This window comes from Anguilla rostrata, chromosome 3 (assembly GCF_018555375.3).
Source record: "Anguilla rostrata isolate EN2019 chromosome 3, ASM1855537v3, whole genome shotgun sequence".
NCBI classification, from domain to species: Eukaryota; Metazoa; Chordata; class Actinopteri; order Anguilliformes; family Anguillidae; genus Anguilla; species Anguilla rostrata.
In genome coordinates, this window is record NC_057935.1 from 22,775,837 (window position 1) to 22,799,766 (window position 23,930).

The following is a 23,930-nucleotide window of genomic DNA, read 5'->3' on the forward strand; positions in this document are numbered from 1 at the left end:
ATCAATGGCACAAGTAAACAGAGGGATTAAAATCATTTCCACCCCTCAGTTTCTATATTGCAGGGCCTGGCTTTGAATTCATCGACAGAAATTAGATAGTCAAGATTCAATTTGTTCAGTAACATGTTCCAAGACCACAGAGCATAATAAGCAAAAATAGTTCTTCCAATTTCAATTTGGGAATGGGGAATTTGAAAAAGCATCAACTGAATGCCAGTGTTGAAGAGGGTAATTTTCTTCTCCAACATGCCATTTCATTGATATGATTACCTTACTCCAAATGAAACAAACAGAACCAATGACACAGGCTTTGCACTGGAGACTGGGTTCTCTGTCACAAGACCCACTTTAGTCTACTGAGATAACAGAGAGGGTGGGAAGAGAATGTGAATTGAAAAAAAGAACTTTAGATGTAGGCAGAACTGTAGTTTAAAACAACGGAGGCCATCATTTTCGTCAGATTCTGTAATAAAAAAATTAGAAACTGCAGTTGGTAATTTACCCCAGTTCCTTCCTCCACCCAGCTTGCGTGACATTTATGCGTCTACGAATACTATAACCTACGTGTTTCCTGTTAGCTAAGCATATAAACTTGAATTTTTATTGATGTGAAAATGACCTTGTTCCTCTATTTTATTCAATTGCTTGATATAGCATCCTGTTTACACTATTTATGGATTTCCAGAATAATACACAATTCCTCTCATTTTCTGGAACCACTTCAGTCTACCAGCAAAACACATAATTATCCCACTCCCCTCCACAAAAAACTAAGGAAGCATACTGAGTTCCTATTTTAGAAAGAACTCAGAACAACGCAGAAAAGATGATGAATCATTTTATGGGTCACACACACACACACACACACACACACACACGCAAACACCCACACACACACACACACACACACTAGAAGAGAGAGATCATCATTTCAGAATTAGCCAAAATGCTAAGACCCAAGAGAAAACACTGTTATGCAGTGAGTAAGATCCCCCCACTGTTTCCCCTAAAGCCTGGTGAGGTATTCTGTTTGTACAGCAACTACATAGTCCTCCTGTACATTCATACCAGCTGGTCTCTGAGATTAACCTGGTGAGCCTGCATAACTGTATTAGAATTGAGTAAACACGGCAAGTCCACTAGGACTCCAATCCCATAATCTAAATTAAACAAATCCAGTGCAACAGAATCATGCACACATATGCACACACACACACAGGCATACATGTTTGCTCTCTCTCTCTCTCTCTCTCTCTCTCTCACACACACACACACACACACAAACAAAACAGCCAGAGGAAACAGAACATGCTGCATCATTTCTCTTCCACGACAACAACCTATGAAATATTTAAGTAAGGCACTCTCTCAATGCAGCCATCCCAAAACTAAACACATTACTGAGACCGACATTCGAGGCAAAGAGAAGCGGACCGGTGTACCTCACAACCTCTCTTTCACAGCCTCATTCTATCTTCTTTCTGAGTGATCAATCCACTGACACTGCAGGCCTGCACTGTCATCTCTGAACTGTAAATGCATGTGAAGGCACAGGTCCAGCTGTCACACCCCGGCAGTGTAAGTCCTTATGAGCATCAATTAGCCATCTCTTAGCCAACTGCACAGCTGTCAAAAACATCCAAACATCCAGTCAGCCACGCAAAAACACAAACAAATATCTCATGTTGAGCGCTGATCTTAAAGCAAAGCTACCAGATGTCCATTCATCACTTTTCTCTCTCAAAATGCAACCGACCAGATCTCTGCTGTAGGAGCGGCAACAGCAGGGGGGTGCTTCTTAAATCTGCCATAAAAGATGCAAAGATGAACTGAATTGAGCATCCATTATCATATCTGGCCAAATACATTGTCAATATTGTAGTAAGGATCACATCTACAGCAATTGTGAGATGGAAAGTCCAGTAAAAACGTATTTCAGATGTGAAATAAAAAAGACACTTGGCGAACAATACTAGTTAAGTAACGTGTACTTCAGGCAATACACGCACACACATATGTATATATATATATATATACATAAAAGACAGGAACAGACAACACTGTAGATAAAAAAGAAACAAAAGAAACATTTGTCAATATTTCTGTTGAGAATAATATTTTTTTTTTACTGTGAGTCTGTGAGTGTAACTAAAAAGACCAATACTAGTAGCAATAACTCTGCCCAGCACAGCAAAGGCAAACAAGTAAACACTGAGAAAAGAAAAGCAACTGAAAAAGCACTGCTGTAAATTGCAGACTCTGAAACAGCACAGTGGACTTTGGAAAGTCCCTCAGGCCAAAACATTGCGTGCAGCTATTGGTAAGATTATGGCTTTGCAATATAACTCTCGTGGAAGATGATGGATTCACAACTGCATGAACCCATGAAGAAGAAACAAAAATCATATCTGTGCATTTTTTGACAGACTATCTAAAGACAATTATGCATTGATGGAAATCCAAAAAAACATATTTTATTATTTTTATCTTTCCTTTACTACTTTGAACCACAGTATGTGGAAACCACTTGATCATTTCAGTTGAAATAATTGAAACTTAATTTTATTTGTTACTGAGAATGAATGTACATAATTATTGTAAGTATATTCATTCTTTTCAGGCACAAATACACTAGGTTTTTGTTTCTAATTTGATGTGGGCACGTTACAACATTCTGTATGATACTGTTTCTAACTCATTTGTCATTGTCAAAACAACAGACAAGAAGGTCAGATCACATAAACATGCCAATAAAACACTACAGGTTGCCACTTGATGCCAATCACACAATATTTACTTTATATATTATTATTATTATTATTATTACAAATAAACATATATTAAAGATTTTGTATATATTTAAACATGCAACAGAAACATGTTGAGTGTTAATTCAAATGTGCTCTATTAGAGTTGAATTGACACTGGACATTCAACTGTCTACTACTACTACTAGGACTAATAATAATAATAATAATAATAATAACACATGGAAATTATATTTAAATGTGGATGTGCTAAAAATGGTCACTCTGAAGGAAGTATAATAACTACAGTATGACCCACATGCTTTGTAAAAACTGTAGATTTTCCATATCTATGTCACAGACTGCCAAGGACATTATACCCTAGTTTTCATCAGAATGTATCCTGAAAATAACCTAAAATAACTCAAATTAATAAAAATGATTTCTTTCTTTGTTTAATCTACGTCCCTCGAGTTAATATAGATCATTCATGAAGTCACCCCACTTAGTTTGTGAAGAAAATTAATTGATTTATCTCTAATAAGTATAAGGTTGAATTTCAGGTTGAATCTGAATGTGCATTTCAGTTAAAGAAGACAATCAACCCACAAATCTCATATGAATGATGCATGCTACTTCACAAAATTAATTTGTATACCAGATATAAAATAATGTATTTCAGGCTCAAATTATTGTCTCCTTAATTTACCTACGTTGAACTGTGTCCTGTTCCACAGCTTCATATATTACTGTATATATTATTTTGTAATTTATATTAATAAATCATACTTCATTATTATTAACTTGAAATTAAAACATTCAATTTAAAATTCTAAATTTTACATTTGTAGGATGATATGTAAACAGCAGTAATGGTAGGGCTGGTCCATTTTCTTTTATCCCAGAATAAAGCCATCACTTCAAGTAAGAAAAAAATGAGATGCCTTTGTATTTTTCCACATGTACCACATAACACTGTTCTCTAAATAGAGGAATAGTTATAGGTGCACCAGAAGAAACTAAAACTGATTTTGTATATATTTGTCTTAAAATAAAAAAAGAAAATACTAAATACTAAATTATAATACCAAAGTCACCAAAATTACTTTTATTTATTTTTCTTTCTTTTGTTTTAATGCTCATTTTAGCAAACATGGTAGTGCTATGGGTTATGTGCACTTATGATGTGCATGTTTTTTGAAACCAAAATGAAATATAATGACGTAAGTGGGTCACATGATTATAAAAATATATATTTTTAAAAACACTCTTGAAGATTGCTGACAATTTGGTGGTGAAAATGGATGGAAATTGTCAATAATCCAAAACTATTTTAGTGGTGTCTAAAGGGTTAAACTTTTCAAGCATTTGCCCCAGATCTGTACACCACACCACACTCAGCTCCCATAACCATTTGGTTATCCCTTGTTTAGCATGCAGTGGAAACCTGTACTCTCTTTCTCACTTCATAAACACTCAAGTGAACCCCATGGATCCTCCTGACCACACACATACACATCACTATATCACCCAATCCCCATTCTGGGTACCTCCCTCTGATCTGGCATCACGTGATTATGCCAGTGACCTGATGAGGTGATGAAGGAGAGTGCAATACAACCCCTAACTGTTTCAGGCTGTCTGTAAAGCAATGTACCACAGACACTCCCCATTGATGTCCACAGACGCCAACTTTTATTGGACCTAGCTGACACCAGCTATCACTATGCAATATCTGTACGTCCCTACCACATTCCCACATGACAGGCAGTGCAATAGCATTGCTATGCTGTATAACAATACATTATTTTACATATTTTACACATTACAATGGCACAGTGCAGATATAGACCATACAGCTCTAGAGAATCCGGTTTAACGTAACTTCCATTAGCGGGTGGACTTTTTGGTGTTACGTTGCTTATCTCTATAAGCAGCACACTATACTTTTGTATTTATTTTTTTTTCTTTCAAATATCAAAATGACACACGGCCAACTGTCATTACGCTGCACAAGCTTCCCTTGTCCCCTCCTTCTCATAGCTCGTAGCGGCGCATGTGGAGCTGAGCAGCCACACATTGGTTTTAAGGACAGTCGCGTTCCCATATCTGTGCCAGTTAACAAAATGTTTCAAGTTTTCCAAAATCTGTAAAATTCAGCCGCTGTTAAACATTGTTTCCTCAAAATAAAGTGTCTTCTGCCCTAAACAAAGTTAAGAACATTAATTGGATCAGTTTTAGCTAAATTATAACTTTTCACTTTTGTTTGATATAGAAAAATTATTCTTTAAAAAAAGAAGGCTAGAGGAGGAGGTTACTGTGATAATAACAGTGATAGTCTACGGGTTGCATTTTCATTCAGTTCATTCTCTGTCAGCAGTACAACTTGATGTGAGAACTGCCATACAGATTTTACTTTCATCTTGATACACAGCCAAAGTAAAATAAAAAAGACTCTGGGCAGCAAAATTTAATAACCTGTTTGTAGTTACAGTACAATTTAATAAACAGCAAAAACAATCCTCAGAAGTGCATTTTTTGGTGCAATCTCCCCCTTCCAATACACACGGAGTTGACCACCACAGATAAATTCTCAACTTGTGGGAAAAAACTGCATCCTTTCAATGGCTCTGGATTGCTTTACTTAGCTATAATGGTAGTTTTATAGTCATTTTAAATGCACTTCCAGACATTCTGGCTTTACAGCAACTGACAAATTCTTGAATTGTAATACGTGTTTAAAACTGCACTTGCACATAGTATATACAAACGGGAAGGGAGAGAAGGAAACGGAGAGAGGGAGAAAGAGGTTACCTTGGCAGGTGGCCCCCCGTGGTTCATGGCCGATGTCACACAGGCATTTTCCAATAGGCACAAGCCACTCCCCCTCCGTGCTGCAGTACATCCTCGGAGGCTCCGCCTCCCTGGAGTTATTGACGCAGGACCCCCGGACCTCCACCAGCGCCTGGGAGTCGGTGGGCACCGTGTCAGGGAACGTGGCCAGGTTCCTGACCGTGAACGGGCACTTCTTAAAGTACACTCGCACCGACACCAGCGCCACGCAGGCCCCCACGTCCTGGAAGGCCAGGTAGAAGCCCTTCCGGGCGACGGGCCCCACCTCCCGCACCTCGGTGTTCAGCTTGAGGATGCGGTCGCCCAGGTCCGTCTGCGTGAAGCTCTCGTCGGCCGCGATGGTGTCGATCTTGGAGAACTGGTGCTCCCAGAACTGGTCACCCTGGTCCTCCTCCGTCTCCATGTAGTAGAGGTTGAAAGTCTCCTTGCAGGTCCCCAAGACCAAGGGGATGCTGTTACAGTCCCTCAGGGTGAACTTGAGCTCCACGTAAATCTTCTGGGCGGAGTTCCGAGGGATCCAGTTGGTCCGCAGCCAGTTGTTCTGGCTGTACTCCATGACGTTGCACACCTGGAAGGTGCGGATTGGTGTGTAGTGCTCGTCCACACCGCTGATCTCTTCCCACTAGGAGCAGAAGAGAGGGAATATTCAGATATATTTAACAAGATTTACTGTATAGAGAGCAGGGACATTCAGCTCTGTCTGGGCTCATGTATATAAAGAAACAGAGAGCAGGAGCGCTGATCTAAGATCAGTTTTACCTTAATTTTAGATTGTCCTTCCTATTCTGAGATGCTTTACGTATATAGGCCCGTTGTCCCTTACCAGCTGACCAGTGTTTGAAAACATTAATTAAAGAAAATGGAGATAACAGCAATAGTGCTTCAAAAAAAAAATATATATATATAACTGTCCAACTTTTCAAATTCATCGTTACATTGTGACAGTGACTAATAGGTTTCTTGAACTGTAGTTAATACATATTTTGTTCCATACAGAAAAGCCCATGTTGTGAGCAGGTAAAGTGTTAAAACCTGTGGGATCCTTCAAAATTTGTCATACACAAAGGGAAAAAAAAAGAAATTAACTAAAACCATGTGCTTTCTGGAGCATTGTCAGAACAAGTGTGCGCTGCACGGACATGGTCTCTTTGGACCTGATAAGAAACACATTGGCTGAGTCAAACAGTCCCTCTTAGAGAAGCTGTTTGTTTCCAGATGTGCACACAGACTGTAAAATTGGACACTTTAGTTTAATCTTTGCCCTTAAGTTAATAAGACAGCATTGTGCTGAGAACTGGCCATTAACAGTGTGTCGATGCAAATGTACCATTTTATTAATCCTCGCCCCTTTTCCAGAGAACTGAAGTAACTGTAACAACACTTATGACAACCCACACAATGTTCCATTGGAAAGAAAAATTCAATGCCATAGAGGGGGTTCGTTTAAAATTTCAAATGAATATCAATGGTAGCAAAGTATATTTTCATTTTCACATAAAGATGCTCACCATTTTGCCATTTTAACCATGAATTGTATGGAACTAGAGCAGATTGATCAACAAAGCACACACAGCTGTGTGTAGTATCTGGTTATATTTGTTCACTTACTGGTTGGACAGTTTATTTGAATTAATCATAGCAGTAGTGTTAGCAAAAGAAAGGCAATTCAGCCATGAAAGACAATACGATACCTCAGGGTGCAGATTACCTCATGGGACACAAGCAGAGGCAAAAACTGTGTGTTGACTGTGGAAATCCGACTGATTTCCACATTGTTTTTGTCATGGTCCTGTGTTCCTGTCTGTGTTTCCCTTGTTGGGCCCGCCAAGATGCGACTTCTGTTTTTTTCCTGCTCCCCCTTTTAATTTGTATGATTGTTTCAATTGTCCGTTATCCATCATTGTTCCCACTGTGTCTTATCCCCTCCTTCTGGTTTGATTGTTTTTGAGTTCACCTGTGTCTTGTTACCCCTGTCTATTTAAGTTCTCTGTTCCCTTGACTCGGGTGCTGGTTCCTTGTGTTTGTTTCCTATCTCTGTTTGCAAACCATATTTACCTGCCTGCGTTTGTTCTGACTTGTGTTTGTCCCGAGTTGTGTTTTTTCCCTGAATTCTTTTTTGTTACAACCGTTTGACCTGCTGTTTTGTTCCTGACTTGTGTTTCTGACCTTCCCTTGTGCTCTGCCTTCCGTGTTCTGCCCTGTCTGTGTTTTTGAGTTCCTGTTTTCTGTTTCATTAGATTATTTTTTGAGTTTGTGTTTTAGCCCATTGTGGCCTTGTCTGTTCCTGTTTGTTCACCTGTTGTAAGTAAAGTCTTTGTTAATTTTCTCCTTTTGAGTTTGTGTTTTTTTCACTCTGCGCCTGGGTCCCAGCACCTACCGTCACAGAAGGAAGCCAGTTTGGGACCCAGCAGAGTTTTTTTTATTTTTTTATTTTTTTTTTTTTTGTTTAACATGCCATCGGGTGGTGGGAGCTTGAGCCTCCCAGTGCCGGGCGGCGGTCGCGGAGGCGCCGTGGTCGGGCTGCCTCGGTCGGCCAGACCTCCAGCTGCTCAGCAGGCGGATCCTGACCCTTTTTAGGATCTCGGCTTGCCATTTTTCCGGGGTCCCGGGCCCGGGGGGGGTCCCGGGTCCCGTCCGGCTGCCCAGCCGGGTTCCCTCAGCTGTGGTCTGTGTTCCCGTCGCCTGCTCCACCCCAGTCCAGGAGGGCCTTCACGGCCTGCTCTGCCCAGTGCCGGAGGGACCTTCACGGCCTGCTCTGCCCCGGGGTGCCGGAGGACCTCACGGCCTGCTCTGCCCCGAGTGCCGGAGGGACCTTCACGGCCTGCTCTGCCCCGAGTGCCGGAGGGACCTTCACGGCCTGCTTGCCCCAGTGCGGAGGGGCCTTCCGACCTGCCTGCCTCGAGTCCTGGAGCGGGCCTTCACGGCCTGCTCTGCCTCCCAAATCCCGGAGGGCCTTCACGGTCCCGCTTCTGCCCCCAAGTCCTGGAGCGGCATCCGGCCTGCTCTGCCCAAGTCCTGGAGCGGCCATCACGGCCTGCTCTGCCCCAAGTCCTGGAGCGGCCATCACGGCCTGCTCTGCCCCAGGTCCCGGGCGCCATCGGCCTGCCTGCCCAAGTCCCGGGCGGCCTTCACGGCCTGCTCTGCCCCAAATCCCGGAGGGGCCCCAGAACCACCTGGAGCCCCGGAGAGGCTCCCAGATCCGCCTCGAGCCCCGGAGAGGCTCCCAGATCCGCCTCGAGCCGGAGGAGGCTCCCAGGCCCGAGCCCGGAGAGGCCCCTAGAGCCACCTGGAGCCCGGAGAGGCTCCCAGAGCCGCCCCCGAGCCCCGGAGAGGCCCCCAGAGCCACCTCGAGCCCCGGAGAGGCCCCCAGAGCCGCCTCCCAGCCCGGAGAGGCCCAGAGCGCCTCGAGGGCCCGGAGAGGCCCCCAGAGCCGCCTCCAGCCCGGAGAGGCCCCCAGAGCCGCCTCCAGCCCCGGAGGCCTCGCCTGCTCTGACCCTTCCGGGAGGCCGCCTGCTACACCCAAGTTTGGGTGTACTTGTGCCTCGAGCCCCGGGAGGCCTCCGGGCCGCCTCAAGCCCCAGGGAGCCTCGCAGCCGCCTCGAGTCCCGGGGGGGCCTCCGGAGCCGTCCAGAGCTTCCGAGAGCCTCCAAGCCGTCCCGAGCCCCGGAGAGGACAACGGTCCCATCTGTTGTCCCGCAGGCCGCCTTGACTGCTCTGGCCGCCCCGCAGGCTAAGCCCCCTGCCTTGGCCCCCTAGCGTTCGTGCTCCCCCAGTGTTCTCGCGCCCCAGTGTCCGTTCTTCCCCTAGTGTTCTTGCTCTCCCTAGTGTCTACTCTTTCCCCCTGGCGTTCGTGCTCCCCCAGCGTTCGTGCCTCCCCCAGTGTTCTCGCGCCCCCAGTGTCCGTTCTTCCCCCAGTGTTCTTGCTCTCCTAGTGTCCCTCCTTGCCCCCTGGCGTTCGTGCTCCCCTGGCGTTCGTCTCCCCCTAGTGTTCTCGCGCCCCCAGTGTCCGTTCTTTCCTGTGTCCGCTCCCCAGTGTCCACCCTTGCCCTAGGGGTTCGTGCTTCCCCGGGGTTCCGTCCTTCCCCAGTGATCGTCCTCCCCGGTGTCGTCCCCTTCCCCCAGTGGTCGCCTCTTCCCCGGAGTCTGTCCTCCCCAGTGGTGCCCCTTCCCCGGAGTCTGTCCTTCCCCCAGTGGTCGTTCCTCCCCGGTCCGTGGGTCCCCCAGTGGTCGTCTCTCCCGTTGTCGGTCCTTCCCCCAGTGATCGTCTCTTCCCCGGAGTCCGTCCCCCCCCAGTGGTCGTCCCTCCCGGTCTTTGTCCACTCCCCCTGGTTTCCTGGGGTCCCCCTGGTTTCCTGAGTCCCCCTGGTTTCCTGAGTCCCCCGTGTCGCCGAGTGCGGGCCCTGAATTTCCTGTCGCCCCCGGAGTGGGGCCTGAATTCCCGTGTCGCCCGGAGTCGGGCCCTGAATTTCCCGTGTCGCTCGGAGGGGCGGGCCCTGAATTTCCCGTGTCGCCGGAGGCGGGCCCTGAATTTCCCCCTGTCGCCCAGAGTCGGGCCCCAATTTCCCGTGTGCCGATGTGCGGGCCCTGAGTTTTCCCATTGCTGGATGTGGGCCTGAGTTTCCCTGTCGCCCGATGTGCGGGCCTTCAGTTCCCGTGTGCCCGATGTGCGGGCCCTGAGTTTCCCCCGTGTCGCCCGATGTGCGGGCCCCGAATTCCCGTGTCGCCCGGGTTCTGCCCAGCCCTGAGTCTCCCGTGTTTCCCAGGTCCTGCCCAGTCCCGAGTCCTGCTCCCCGTCTGAGTCAGTCCGAGTCCTGCGTCCCGTTCTAGTCCTGAGTCCCGTCCTGTTCCTGTCCAGTCCTGTTTCTGCCCTGAGTCCTGTGTCCAGTCCTGTTCCTGTCCAGTCCTGTTTCCAGCCCCGAGTCCCTCTCCAGCCCCGAGTCCCTCTCCAGCCCCGAGTCCCTCTCCAGCCTCGAGTCCCTCTCCAGCCCCGAGATCCCTTCCTGTCCACTCCAGCCCCGAGTCTTGTCTTGTTCCGTTCCTGTCCACTCCAGCCCCGAGTCTTGTCTTGTTCCGTTCCTGTCCAGTCCAGCCCCGAGTCTTGTCTTGTTCCGTTCCTGTCCAGTCCAGCCCCGAGTCTTGTCTTGTTCCGTTCCTGTCCAGTCCAGCCCCTAGTCTTGTCTTGTTCCGTTCCTGTCCTGTTCCTGCCCCAGTTCTGTGTCCAGTCCCTGTTCCTGTCTGAGTCCTGTTCCCTCGTCAGAGTCCGGTCCAGAGTCTTGTTCCTGTGTTCTGTCCCTGTCCCTGTTCTTGTCTTGTCCAGTCCCGAATCCGGTCTCCAGCCCCACCCTCTGTTGACTCCCTCCCCGGGTCGGCCTCCTGGGACGTCAGGAGCCGTCCCTTGGGGGGGGGGGTACTGTCATGGTCCTGTGTTCCTGTCTGTGTTTCCTTGTTGGGCCGCCAGATGGCGGCACTTCTGTTTTGTGTCCTGCTCCCCTCCTGTTAATTGTATGATTGTTTCAATTGTCTCGTTATCCCATCATTGTTCCCACCTGTGTCTTATCCCCTCCTTCTGGTTTGATTGTTTTTTGAGTTCACCTGTGTCTTGTTACCCCTGTCTATTTAAGTTCTCTGTTCCCTTGACTCGGGTGCTGGTTCCTTGTGTTTGTTTCCTATCTCTGTTTGCAAACCATATTTACCTGCCTGCGTTTGTTCTGACTTGTGTTTGTCCCCGAGTTGTGTTTGTTCCTGAATTCTATTTGTTACAAACCGTTTGTACCTGCCTGTATTTTGTTCCTGACTTGTGTTTCTGACCTTCCCTTGTGCTCTGCCTTCCCGTGTTCTGCCCTGTCTGTGTTTTTGAGTTCCTGTTTTCTGTTTCATTAGATTATTTTTTGAGTTTGTGTTTTAGCCCATTGTGGCCTTGTCTGTTCCCTGTTTGTTCACCTGTTGTAAGTAAAGTCTTTGTTAATTTTCTCCCTTTTGAGTTTCGTGTTTTTTTTTCACTCTGCGCCTGGGTCCCAGCACCCGTACCGTCACAGTTTTGCCTTTAAATAGAGTATTGGATGCAGAGTAAGAGAGCTACAGTAAGAGGGAATTATATTTTTTGGGTTTTTTTTATTCCCATCATCATGAGGTTGACAGCCCCTAAATTTGATGAAAAATGTTGTGCCACTTCTTTCATTATAACCAAAGGTAACGTTTGTTTAAAATACATTATGAAAAATACAGGACAAACCACCGCAGCAACAAGATTAAATGCCCTATAAATGTTAACATGATTATTCATTTACATATATTATCGTAAATATCACATCAATAACTTGTAAAATCGCCTGCAGTTTTTAAATAGAATGTGTGTGTGTGTGTGTGGGAGTGTGTGTGCTTGCGAGTGTGCATGATTGTGTGTGTGTGTTTGTGGGTGTGTGGTTTCTTTCTCTCACTTGGCAACTTAAACAATCGTTGAACACTTACATAGATTTTCACTTATGGGGACCCTGGGGATATTCTTAAATAATTATCTGTAGTTTACCATTATGAATCCCACTTGATATTGTTATTGGCAAAAGGAAAACTAGGCAGGAAAAATAGGCAGGTCTTGAATTTAGTTGGCTGTACCAATCGCATAACAAGTCATTAATGCAATGGTAAATATGCACAATTTCCAAAGTTAAATAGTCTGAAAATAAAACTTGATGCCACTGGAATTGTACCGAAACAAGCCACCATATTATATAATCATCAAGCCATCATTTTACCTTTTTCTGACCATGTCAGTCAGTATAATAGTATTTTGTACTCATTAGAGTAAAACGGATGTTCTCCACTACTGTGAGTCACTCCGGATAAGTGCATCTGCCAGGTCATTGTAATGTATTGTAATATAATAGGTAAGAACTTAATTCTGTTGCCATGAAGAAAAGCGGGCAGGATACTCAAATGATTTTGTATAGCCAATTAGATTTAAGTTGAATCATCTGGTGACAAGACATAGTTGAATTTGTGGGAATTTGACCAGAACAAACACCGCTACGCTTCCAAAAAGGAAAGGTAATCAGGAATTGTCTAGCAAGACAAAAGGAAGAGGCAAACAGGACAATCTGTAAATGACGGGTGTCATGTGGCAGGGCTTGTGGGCGGATACTGGACCCTCTTCACGTTATAATGTAGGCCAGTGGGTCACTTTGGCCCGCAAAACCCAGAAGTCTCTGGATGAAACTTTACTTCCTAGTCCAGTAACGGAATATCTCACATCCACATCTGTGGGTGACTTTAATTTTGTTTGAGCTATCACTTTACAGGAACAGTGAGCCCCCCGAGCAAGGAAAGGCTACATTGATGGAATTATAAAAATCAACAGTTGGTTAAAGGCTCTCGTCCAATAACACTGTATTTGTACGCTCGCTGAAAGCAGGCCAGCTGGGAAATTCTGTCAAATAATGTATTTCCTGGCAACAGTGAACTACTCAAGATCAGTTTTGGTTTCATAAAGACACGTGATAAAATTACAACCCACGTCTAATTGATATTGCAAATGAATGAGATCTGTTGTAGCTTCACCACAGTGCACATACAGGCACACATTTCAGCTATAATTCCCTGTTATAACAAGCTAACGTGTTTGTTTCCCATTCTCACATTATAGACTTCATCCAGGAAAAGAGTCTATAAAACCAAAAAGACTTCTGAAATTACTGAAATACTGGTACCTGAAATTTTAAGATTATTAAAAGGAACTTCTACTTTCACCAATATTATTTCTTTATATAGTTTAGGCAAATAAGGAACATGCACATCTTTGGACAATGTACCGCTGTTTGACATAAACAGGCATTTTGTGAGTAAAAATTTCCATATTACAGCAGCTCCACAGGAAAACCAACCGCACATTTCTTAAACATGAGGTTTTTGGCAGCAACTTTGAACATTACAAAGTTCATATATATTCCCAGGGTGGCTTAAAAAGAATGAAATACAATAAAATAAATAAATAGATAAATACATAAATAAGCCTAAAAGCCTGTATTAGCCAATAATAATTATGCTTATTTAACTGAACATGTTAATTAAGAGTAATTATGAATGCGATTACAAAAGGAATCTCAGAATAATCTGAAAGTTTTCAAAAGCAAATTATTTTACTAGTTCAGGATAAAATCACAAAAAATAATAAAAACACACAGACAAAATACTGATGTCGAAATTGGTCATGCATTCCACATCATATGCCCAACACATTCACAGCATGCAACTGTACAGCCTTTTTAATGAGAGGGAAACCATAAGACATTTTCCCCACTCTGGTCTTGCAAAGTGCTAATCCCCATTTATGAGCCCCATCTGTTGAGGTTTTGATCACCATTCTGAGATGCTTGGCTCTCCTTTTCTGATATGACTAGTCTATAGTGCCCATTGATTACAGTCAGCCTGCAAAAATAGCATGTGAGTTGTGGGTCTCTACCTAATTGCCTATTTTGTCTCACAGCATTAAATTATGGTATTCCAGACAGGGAATTTGGGAATTTCCAGGCACGTTGGCTTCCAAGAGATTATATTACTTATTTCTTATTATTTCAAACCTCACATGAAAAAATGAAAAAAATCTCACTCACCACCCCCTTACCACCCCCTCTCTCTCCCTTTGTCTCTCTGTCTCTCGCTCACACAATTTCAGTCCATAAAAGGTGAGGAAAGGTGACGCTACAGCTCAGTTCAATGTAGCTTCACTCTGCCAAGTCCTTAAATTCACACAATAAAACATGTCTTGATTGTTGCACCCAACATAACGTGCTCAGTGATTGGTCTGTTACTGAAGTTACTGAAAAGTAGCATGCTCTGAATACATAACACTTGTGTAAGACAGACAGACAGACAGGCACAGTCTGAGAGCACCTGACAAACTCACCCCATGTGACGGGTAGGAGATCCACCCCAGCTCCCCCTGGCTTGCTTTGGAATCAAGCAGGTTAACTGTGAGAGAGAGGGGAAGAGATAGAAGTGGTCACATTAACCTCTGTTCCCTCTGCTCTTCTTCATCCAAACCAGCATTTATCCAGCTGCCGGCTATTTATTAGTCTACACTGCTAAACAAAAGTGGACGATTATTTGCTCAACTGCTATGACCGATCCTTTGCAACAGATTAAAAATAACAAACAAGATCACAAACAAGATCAAATAAAATAAAATGCAAGTCAACTGAGGGAAATACGGCAAGGCTATTTTAGTAGCACTTCACCCTTTTAATACAGGCTTGAACTCCCTGTAATGATATCAGTGTGATAATCATAGATGGGCTTTCCAGAGGTGCAAATCTGGTATTTAATTTTTTCATTCATTCTAAGCACATGCCCTTACCTAGTGTGACGTCTATTGCTTACATTTAGGAAATGTATTTATATTTTATAAATGAATATGTGTATGTGTGTAATGTGAGATATGAACTGGAATAAAGCTAACTCAAGGTCTCAAGGTTGAAACATCACTGCCCTCTCTGGGATTGGAACATACAACCTTCAGGTTGCAAGAATAGATATACAAGCCAATTGTTGCATGCCGTTGCCTAAAGTGATAGCCTCTCTTGACAGCAAGTCAAAATCAATTGTTCACAAACAATTACCATCATAGCAAAATTCAGAATTTACACTGTGTTTGTTTGCTATCCTGACATCTAATGCGAGACATTGACTACTTTGATTTTCTTAGAGTGGTACACTATGCTGATCCGGCAAAACTTTCAGGGACAAACTTTTATGTTGATTGTTTAATTGCTGAATTATAATTAGTCCAATGCTGCAAACTTTTAAACCATTCCTTTCCATTTAAATAGTGCCTTTTCTTTTTAAATAAACCTAGGGGCTCTTGAGGGCTTGGCATTTAAGTCCTAACTTGCAGTAGCTTTGTTCTTTGTTCTCCCAAAAGGCCATAGCCGGTGTACCTTTATAGTAGCCCTTAGGAATGATAGCAGAAACACCTGAGCTGACTGCTAATTAACCTCAGGTGTGCAGGTCTGTGTGTGAGGCTGCTGCTGTCCAAGGTCCTGCAGGCCTCCTGGGCTTTGCAAGGTAACAGGAGCAGTTGTTTTAGTCCCAGGCACTCCATCTCCAGAGCATGTGGAAAGGGAAGTTTCAGTCCCTGTGACTGACTCGAAAGTCAGCAGTGTGATTGGCTCCTGTGATTTTATAGCCAGCTTTAGTTTTGTTCATAATGTGAATTTACTGTTGTACCACCAGATAATTTTATTGCTTCAGTCGCAGCTTCCAATTTGAGCGGCCCATGCATGAGACCATGATTCATCAGAAGAAGTACATGATCATTGGTTTGGATTTGAAAAGTGCATCCCTCGAGGCTGGGCAGAACTATCTCGCATCAAAGTGTCAATCTGGTCATGCTTATACCAGTTACAGGAAAGAGCAGTGGGAGAGAAGCCCTTTCTTACAATTCCAACCCCTCCCAGCAACACAGAGCCAAACATATGAATAAAATGAATAATAAATGAGAGTCATACTTCTTTTAAGCTTTTTGCCTCTTTCTGCTCGGTAATTTGGAATTCCCCATCACGCCCAGGCTGAAAAGCTCATCGCAGTCTCTCCTCTGAAGCATGTGATGTCAGCTGACGCTTTTTTATCACACCGCAGTTCACAAGTCGCGCTCGCACAGACGTGCGTCAAGGGAAGACGTTTCACGTGCAGAGGGTGCCTGATTGAGAAGCGAGGGTTGCTGGTGCACGATGAAACTCTGTCATCTCCGCTGACTGAAACCCTCTCATTGGTGGACAATGCTACAGCCACTCACACTGCAGGGCTGCCAATCACAGTCGGCACTGGCTTGGTTCCACACGCAAAGAAATGGTGCCTCAACAGGACAAGCCACCCAGCAGTCCCTTCAGCTATAATTCAACTATTTTAAGTACTTCACTGTACTGCATGTACGGATAAATCAATAGGTTTTTATACTGCCGGTTGTAAAGGAGTTATTGTTATTATTTAGTGACTGGCAATCCTCTTTGATGGTCCTGCCGTAAGTGCAGCAGAACCGTTAAATGGTGTTTTAAATTTAGATGAGTACGCATTAAAAGTTCAACATGCAGAAGCTGAAGTTTAATCAAGTCAATCGGGTCCCATGTCAAAATGAAACAGAATGGCACAGAGAAGGCTGCAGTTCCAGTGAGGTTCTCAAACACAATTGAAAGTTTGATAAACACCAACCAGGTCACAAGCAGTGGAAACATTTCCACTCACTCTAAAGCTATCATTTAAACTGCAGCAATTCACCTCTACCATTGGTTGCAATTTTGGTTTCTGAGCGAGCAGAGGCCAAGTCAGCCCATCTACAGTTTGAGAGCAAACAATAAGACAGCTATATCAGGGAAGTGAATTACCCAACAGCAGCAGTGAGTGTTTACTTCTCTACTGAGGGGAATGGCATCTGGGAGATCTCGCTGATCTCCCGACACACTGCACTATAAGGCAAATAAAATTATTAATAGGAATCTGACGGCCTGCCTCTGGGACCGGAGAGCATGAGGCGAAAGCAGGTGAATCGATATGAGGAGAAACAATCATGTAAAGCCGCTACCGCGAGCAGCCGGCGGACATCGGTCTCAGTGATAAATCACAGCACCCCCCAGTGGGCGGTGCTTCGCTTTAATCAGGGAGGCTCCTCAATCAAAGGCTTCGATACCACTGGGGGAAAAAATAAATAAATAAAATGAATAATTAAAAGAACAACAACAACAAAAAAAAAAAAAACTAGCTTACTAACAGTAAACACCAGTTCAAAAAATAAGAACACTTTCAGAAGCAATTCTGAAATTGAATACCAGCGCATGAAAATTGGACTGAACTGTGAAGCACGATTTGGACATCCAGTTTTCTCTTGCTTCATAGCATGAGGCAAACTTTTTCATTTAAAAAACCCTTAGAAAGTGACTTCTTTCCCAAAAGAGAAAGCATCCCTCCTGGGTGTTTTTGATGTCTCTGCCCAGAGATGTGGTGCTGGTACAAAGAAACCTGGACTGGGCCCCGAGTGACTGCTGGACCAGCTCTTAGCACTAAGGAGGAAGAGCACATCGGCCCTGCACTCATGGTATTGCAACTATGAAATTCCATATGCATGATTTGTAATGGGAGGGTATATCAAAGCAAATCTATCTGGTCAAAAGTATATACATAAGCTTTATTTATTAAAAATAAATACCATTATTTATGTTATCCTTCAATAATAATTATCTGTACGCTCTGTAGACTACTGCACAGTAAGCTGTTTTGTTTTACAAAGCATTTTTTAAAAAGTGTAAATAATAGAAGGGCATGGGGGGAAATGGCAAAAGAGATTCATTTTAATGCAAATAAACCTCTTATCTGGTGCATTTTTATTTTTGGTAATTTAAAGTAACACTTTGCTGGGAATCATAGATTATAAATATTTTTAAACAATTCCAGATTTTAGCAAAAGTACAGTCACCAACTGCTACATGAATCAATTGGTCCTAATTAATGTTTGAAGATAAGTTGAACTTGATTACATAAAATTCATGTAAGATTTTTTTTGGTTTGAACTGATCATTTCAGCAAGTTCAAAGATAATATTCTATTAATTTATTTCTGACTGGCTCGATGTGTAGAGTAGAGAATAGTTGTTTGTGTATGACAAAAAAGTGTATGAATGATATTTGAGATTAAAATCAAGAAACTAAAACATGTTTCTGGATAGATATTTCAAATGAGAAATCATAAAAATATACTATTTTTAATTAAGTTTGAACTAATTAATTTAAAATAAAAACTAATTTAAAAAATCTTGGCATGAAATACTTATTTATTGAAAACATCTACTTGCTTTACTTGCTATTTTAATTAGTGCTGTCATTTCAGTCACTGCCATGTTCCCAAGCTGGGTACAGAGGAAAACTGCATATTTTGGGCTCCTAATAGTTCTGACTATCAGTGGATTGACACATAATTGTCCAGATCGAATCCTGACAAAGCCAGTGCCAACTGTGGCCATGGAGTCCCATCACCCAGAGTGGGAGGGTTCACCACTTCATGGTGCAGAAGTGACTCCTCATTGATTGGGCACTTACAGTCTGCTTGCACTGGCCGTGTAAGTTGTGCAAGCCCTGTTCACAACAGTGTGCGACTCTAGAGGACTGCAGAGTGAACAGAAGTGGTAAGAGACTGAATGCATTTTACAGCAAGTGCCCTGTAGGACAGACAGCGACGGCATAAAGATTACAGGCATTTACTGAGCATTTCAAAATAGGAATATAAAGTTTTTTTTTTTTTTTTAATCAAGCATAAAATGAACTAGTATTAGAGCACAAGTGAACATATACACACAGAAGGTTAAATCCTAAACCACCTACCTATTTTGCCCAGTATGGCGGCAATGATGTATGCACCTACATCACATGCATTATTCAGTTCAGTCCCACAGTGTCTGACGTGTCTAGTTTCTCAGCTGTCCTGAATACACAGGAAGTCTCAGTCCATCAGCTACGGTACCGCCACCAAGAAGCGCCGCACGCTGCAAGACTGATGGCTTGGAGGCCCTGCCAGCTGACACGGGGCTATTTGTAATGCCAAGGCATGTGTAAGTACACATTTAGGCTGCTGAACGGGATCATCGCTCACAAAATATTGCCCTTCCCCTCTGCGAGCCCAGCGCTCCTCGACACACACAGAACAAGCCGCAACGCCACGGATGAAAATGCAGCTAAATAATGAGGTCTAGAGCCAGAATGGAGACCGCGCCGTGCATCCGATAGCCTGATTTCCTCCACCATCATCATATCGACTTAATGCAGGAACCTTCATGGGTTTCAGAGTCAGAATAAAGGCTGTAGCATGCATCAGACAGTCCGTATATCTGGATACTTATATTTGCATGTCTGGAGGGGGGATTTGGAGTTGGGGTCTAGTTTCTTCCGCCTCCCCGACCTTTATTTTTTTAACCCAAGAGGGGTAAATGACCCAAACATAAAATTGTCACTATCAATCACTACTTTAAGAAAGTAATGTTCTGCTTCACTGCGTAACTCTAAGCATACAAACACTGCCTCTCTTGCCCGTGGGCCCTAGACTGTGGTGCTTGGCAGAGGCTTTGGTTTGGCTTGTGCCCGTTCGCAGAGCGACACTGAGAATGGCCTTTTTATGTCTCAGCCCCGGCCCTTGAGAGAGTCTATGCACGGCCCCGCCTCCGCCATCGACAGCAGCCATTTGCCCATCTGCACTCTACCGTTCAGGGCACTGTGAGTGTCTGAATGCCAGATACAGCCATTGGCACTCTCTGACAGTGGACAATTGATTCTGTAATATCAAAAAAATATGAATTAATACCAAAAATGTTGAATATGTATGAAATAAACGATGGATGTACAATTCTGAGAATTGTGCGTGTGTGTGTGTGTGTGTGTGTGTGGCCCCCCACCCCGTGAAATCTATTTAAAAAAATAATGAAAGAAATAAATACTTTTTTTTTTTCTTAAATTAAGTTTGAGGTGTCAGCTAGTGAAACTATGTGTGCTGTCCTTTGGGAACATGAAGCATGGTCTGTTGTTTTGCATAACCTCAGGATATCACAGCAGAGTGATTTATTTAATAGACCTACATTTTTTGTAAAATGGTAATACAGTTAATGGCCGTTTTATTTTTTTTCATTATCAAAACATCAAATTCATAAGACCTATGTTTTTCAAACTTAAATCTTTCTTTAAAAAATAAAGAAGGGCAAAATTACCCTATTGTGATTCCATAGAGTCATAACGCAATTAAAGAGGAATTTAGTCTACATTGACAAAGAAAGTGAACCCCAGCTCCAAATCACAAATCATGTTATGGACAATGATTGTTCATAATTTATATATCTCATGTTAATACAATGTATAGGCTACATTATTCAAACTCAGCTTGATTTGTTTTGTTTTTATGTTTTTTGTTTTTCCATACGCAGGCCCTTTTGCTGACTGTGGCTGTCAAAACAAGGCCCGAAAAATGATCCCTTTCATTCAACATTTCAACGACGGCGGCTCCACACTGACACTTGCTGGTGAATCGACTAGACCTTGTTCACTAAGAAGGAATAACGAAATAAATAAATTAATAAACAGAATGAATATGGCACGTATTGGTATATTTTCAATGGAATTTAATTTCCACGTGAAATATAATAAAGCATTCTTTTTTTTAATATGCCAAGTAGCCTAATCTTCGGTAAAACATTTTGGTCTTCAGGCTCAGGATTCCTATTGCTATGCAATTATGTGTTTGTGTCTGCATGTGTGCGAGCGTGTATACAGGCGTGTGTGCATGCATGACTCAATTCCATTGGATTCGTTTTATTTAGATTATGGGATTATATTCCTCGTGGAGTTGCCTTGCTTATTCAATTCTAAAATAGTTATGTATGTAGGCCTATACGATGTAGGATGAATGTACACGAGGACTATGTGTTTTGCTGTACAAACAGAGACGCCTCACCAGGCTTTAGGAGAAGCACGCGTGTGTGTGTGTGCAAATAATGAATCCCGTTGAAATAATGAATCTTTTAAAAATCCAGATAGCCAACCGCGTCTACTTTAGATACATTACGTAAAACTTGAACATGTACTCAAAATATATATTTGGACTTTCAATGTTATCAAACCACATAATACTATATCTCCTAAACTTGAGGCCTGTATACAACACGGTTCGTGTACAGTAATTAGCCAATATGCTATGTATATAGTAGTTGAGTGAAAAGGCGATTTGTTTTATTTCTCACGTATGTTGTCAAGGCAAACTGGGTTCAAGCAAAAGCTGAACAAATTTGAAGTAAACTTATTTAAAATTTATTTGAAAATGTTTTATTCGTTGATGTCAACCTGATATCAATACAATACAACTGAGATATGACTTTACACATTTAAATTTTCAAAGCACACAGTAAGCGCCAAAAGCCACGAATGAAGAATGCGACAACAAATATAAAAGGACCAGTTACACCTACACAGCATTAAAGCTTAAATTTATATTCAGTGCTTGTGGGGGCAGAATCGCTATAGCAGGCCTAACTTACACGATTGGGATACTTTTAATGATCACTGTAATAGTTAGCTAATAACGTCATATACGCATGCTATTTCCAGTTTCACAATTCTCATATTTTACCACCTTTGTCAACGCCCATATCAAAGCACCCAGTGCATCCATAGGCCTACTAATTTCCAACTTTCTCTATCAACATATTGGCGCAAAATGCTCTTCTTTTTGGAGGAGTCACAGGCAAAGGCTATGCTACTCTCTTGTTCTCAATTCACAAATGTAATTTATTCGCGGAGTTTTTACTGGGATTTCAACATTTGGCCATTGTGAAAATTGCGTAAAATGAAAAATGTCCAGAGAAACGGAGGTACAAACAGACTCCATACGTTTATTTTAAGACAATAGAGGTGGAATTACAAAAGTGAATACATAAATAAATAAATATATTTTGTTGATCAAAGTTTGACACGTTTGATCTAGGCTACTATCTAAGTTTGCTTCATACGTTAATTTCAAACAGTGAACATTCTTAATATGACATGCAAATTATCACAACTAAATTGTGTCTTTTGTACTACAACGAGGCTCACAAAGCCCCAGAGTGTGTGCTGAGTATGTAAAAAGCAATTAGAATACTGACTGCGTATATATACGTCTGCAGAAGAAAGCAAGGGAGATGCATTGGAAGGTAGAAGTCCTCAGTACCCAGGTCCTGTGTTCAATACAACCGCACTCCTTAATCTTCAGTCATAAGTTCAGTTAATTACAATATACGTTTTGGGGGATATAAAATGTAAAAGTGTTTACATTTGTTAATAGTTAATAGTTCAATAGCCTACATTGCCTACATTGCGCCTTTATTGCGTTTATAATACCCGGTACCTGCGCTATAATCTCTAGAAAGGGGTGCTTAACCTCACACTGTTTGAACAGAATGATAACATGTACCCGCAACAGGATTCAATTAATAGAGAAGATAACGGCTGACATCTAGTTCACTGTGTATTCGCATACCGCGCAGCGCATCTCAACGCAGAAAATGACGGATGATTTTGAAGTTAAGTATAGCCCTCAAACTTGAAAATGAAAAATTAAACACAGCGATATAAATGTGACGCTGTTACATACATAGATTCTTTAAAATTGAACTCAAATTCGTCACAAAAATAAACTGAAAAATAAAACCTATAGTGTCCATTTAGGATAAACCAAGACCGAAAAATGTTAGAGTATTTCGTTACCATCGTTCGCATTGCTAAACATAGCCTACATTGTCTCTTCGTTATTCCACTAATGTCTAATAGTTTCACCATAAATGCAAGAATGGTCGACAATAATTGCTCAAAAGTGTGAACTAGGTAAATAGCCGTCGTACTAAATGTAATTGACGATAATCATAAAACAATCCCCTTGACAATGTATTAGCCTATAAATATATATATTAATTTTCTTTTTTTTATTCTTCCGGGGACGCGCTCCTCTTACAGTTTGACCTGATTAAACAATCCTATCCCTTGCGCTAAATGAGCGTTCTAAATACTAAAGCAAGTCTGTGAATTAATCCACATAACAGTTTAGGACAGGCGCCCCATATAGCGTAATTTGCCCCACACTGTTTGAAGAGCGCGAAATAAACACATGGGTTTAGTATGCTAAATCAAGTGTAGAAGAGAGACAAACTAACGGCACTTTTGCGTTCCTTCTACAGCCCACAGCTCACCCACAGCATCAGCGCTCCGTGGACCACCTTAAGCAACGCAGAGCAGCGATTAAAAAGTACCACAGGACTCCCTCTCGCTCGTTTAATTCAAAACGTTATCATACCTTCATTGGAGTGATGGTTAGTCAGATGTCCTTGGCAAACGAGCGCGAAGAGGATAAGAAAAAGGACAGAGGGTTTGCAGTCCATGACGGTGGTTCAGAGGGAAAAGAGAGGTATATAACTCCATAAAGCATGCCACTGATGCGGGATCGCCGATTCCGACACAAGTTACCATTCTCGGCTCGGAGACTGATGTCAAGTTTGACACCGGAGATGAGGAGGAGTCTGCGCGCATTCCCTCTCCCTCTCTCCTTCACAGAGACTGGCTCCGGCGAACGGATTCCATTTTTCCGCTGGGTCCTACCGGCCAGATTGTTAATTTTCAGACGCTCTCAAGTTCACAAGAGGTCACCTTTATTTCCACGAGGGACGGTGCAGGTACAAAACTTTTAATTATTTTATTTTTTTTATTTTAAGAACGTGTTAAATCGTACCGTAATCTGAACAACTTCAAATTATGAAAACGATTTTAAGCATTTGCATACTTAGAT

General features: G+C 42.7%; 1 protein-coding gene across 3 annotated transcripts in view; it reads right to left on the minus strand.

Moving 5' to 3' along the window:
• LOC135250496 (ephrin type-A receptor 3-like) overlaps positions 1 to 23,675 on the minus strand; it is an 85,421-nt gene extending 61,746 nt beyond the window's left edge. For 2 of the 3 annotated variants that reach the window (XM_064326822.1, XM_064326824.1), the window contains exons 1-3: positions 23,442 to 23,674; positions 14,500 to 14,564; positions 5,562 to 6,222 (exon numbers count right to left, since the gene is read on the minus strand). In XM_064326822.1, the coding sequence (XP_064182892.1) occupies positions 5,562 to 6,222; positions 14,500 to 14,564; positions 23,442 to 23,526 (811 nt within the window). In that variant the 5' untranslated portion in view covers positions 23,527 to 23,674. Of the gene's footprint in view, positions 1 to 5,561; positions 6,223 to 14,499; positions 14,565 to 23,441 lie in introns of all 3 variants that reach the window. The other variant, XM_064326823.1, reaches the window with a different exon arrangement.
• Between the last annotated feature and the right edge of the window lie 255 nt (positions 23,676 to 23,930).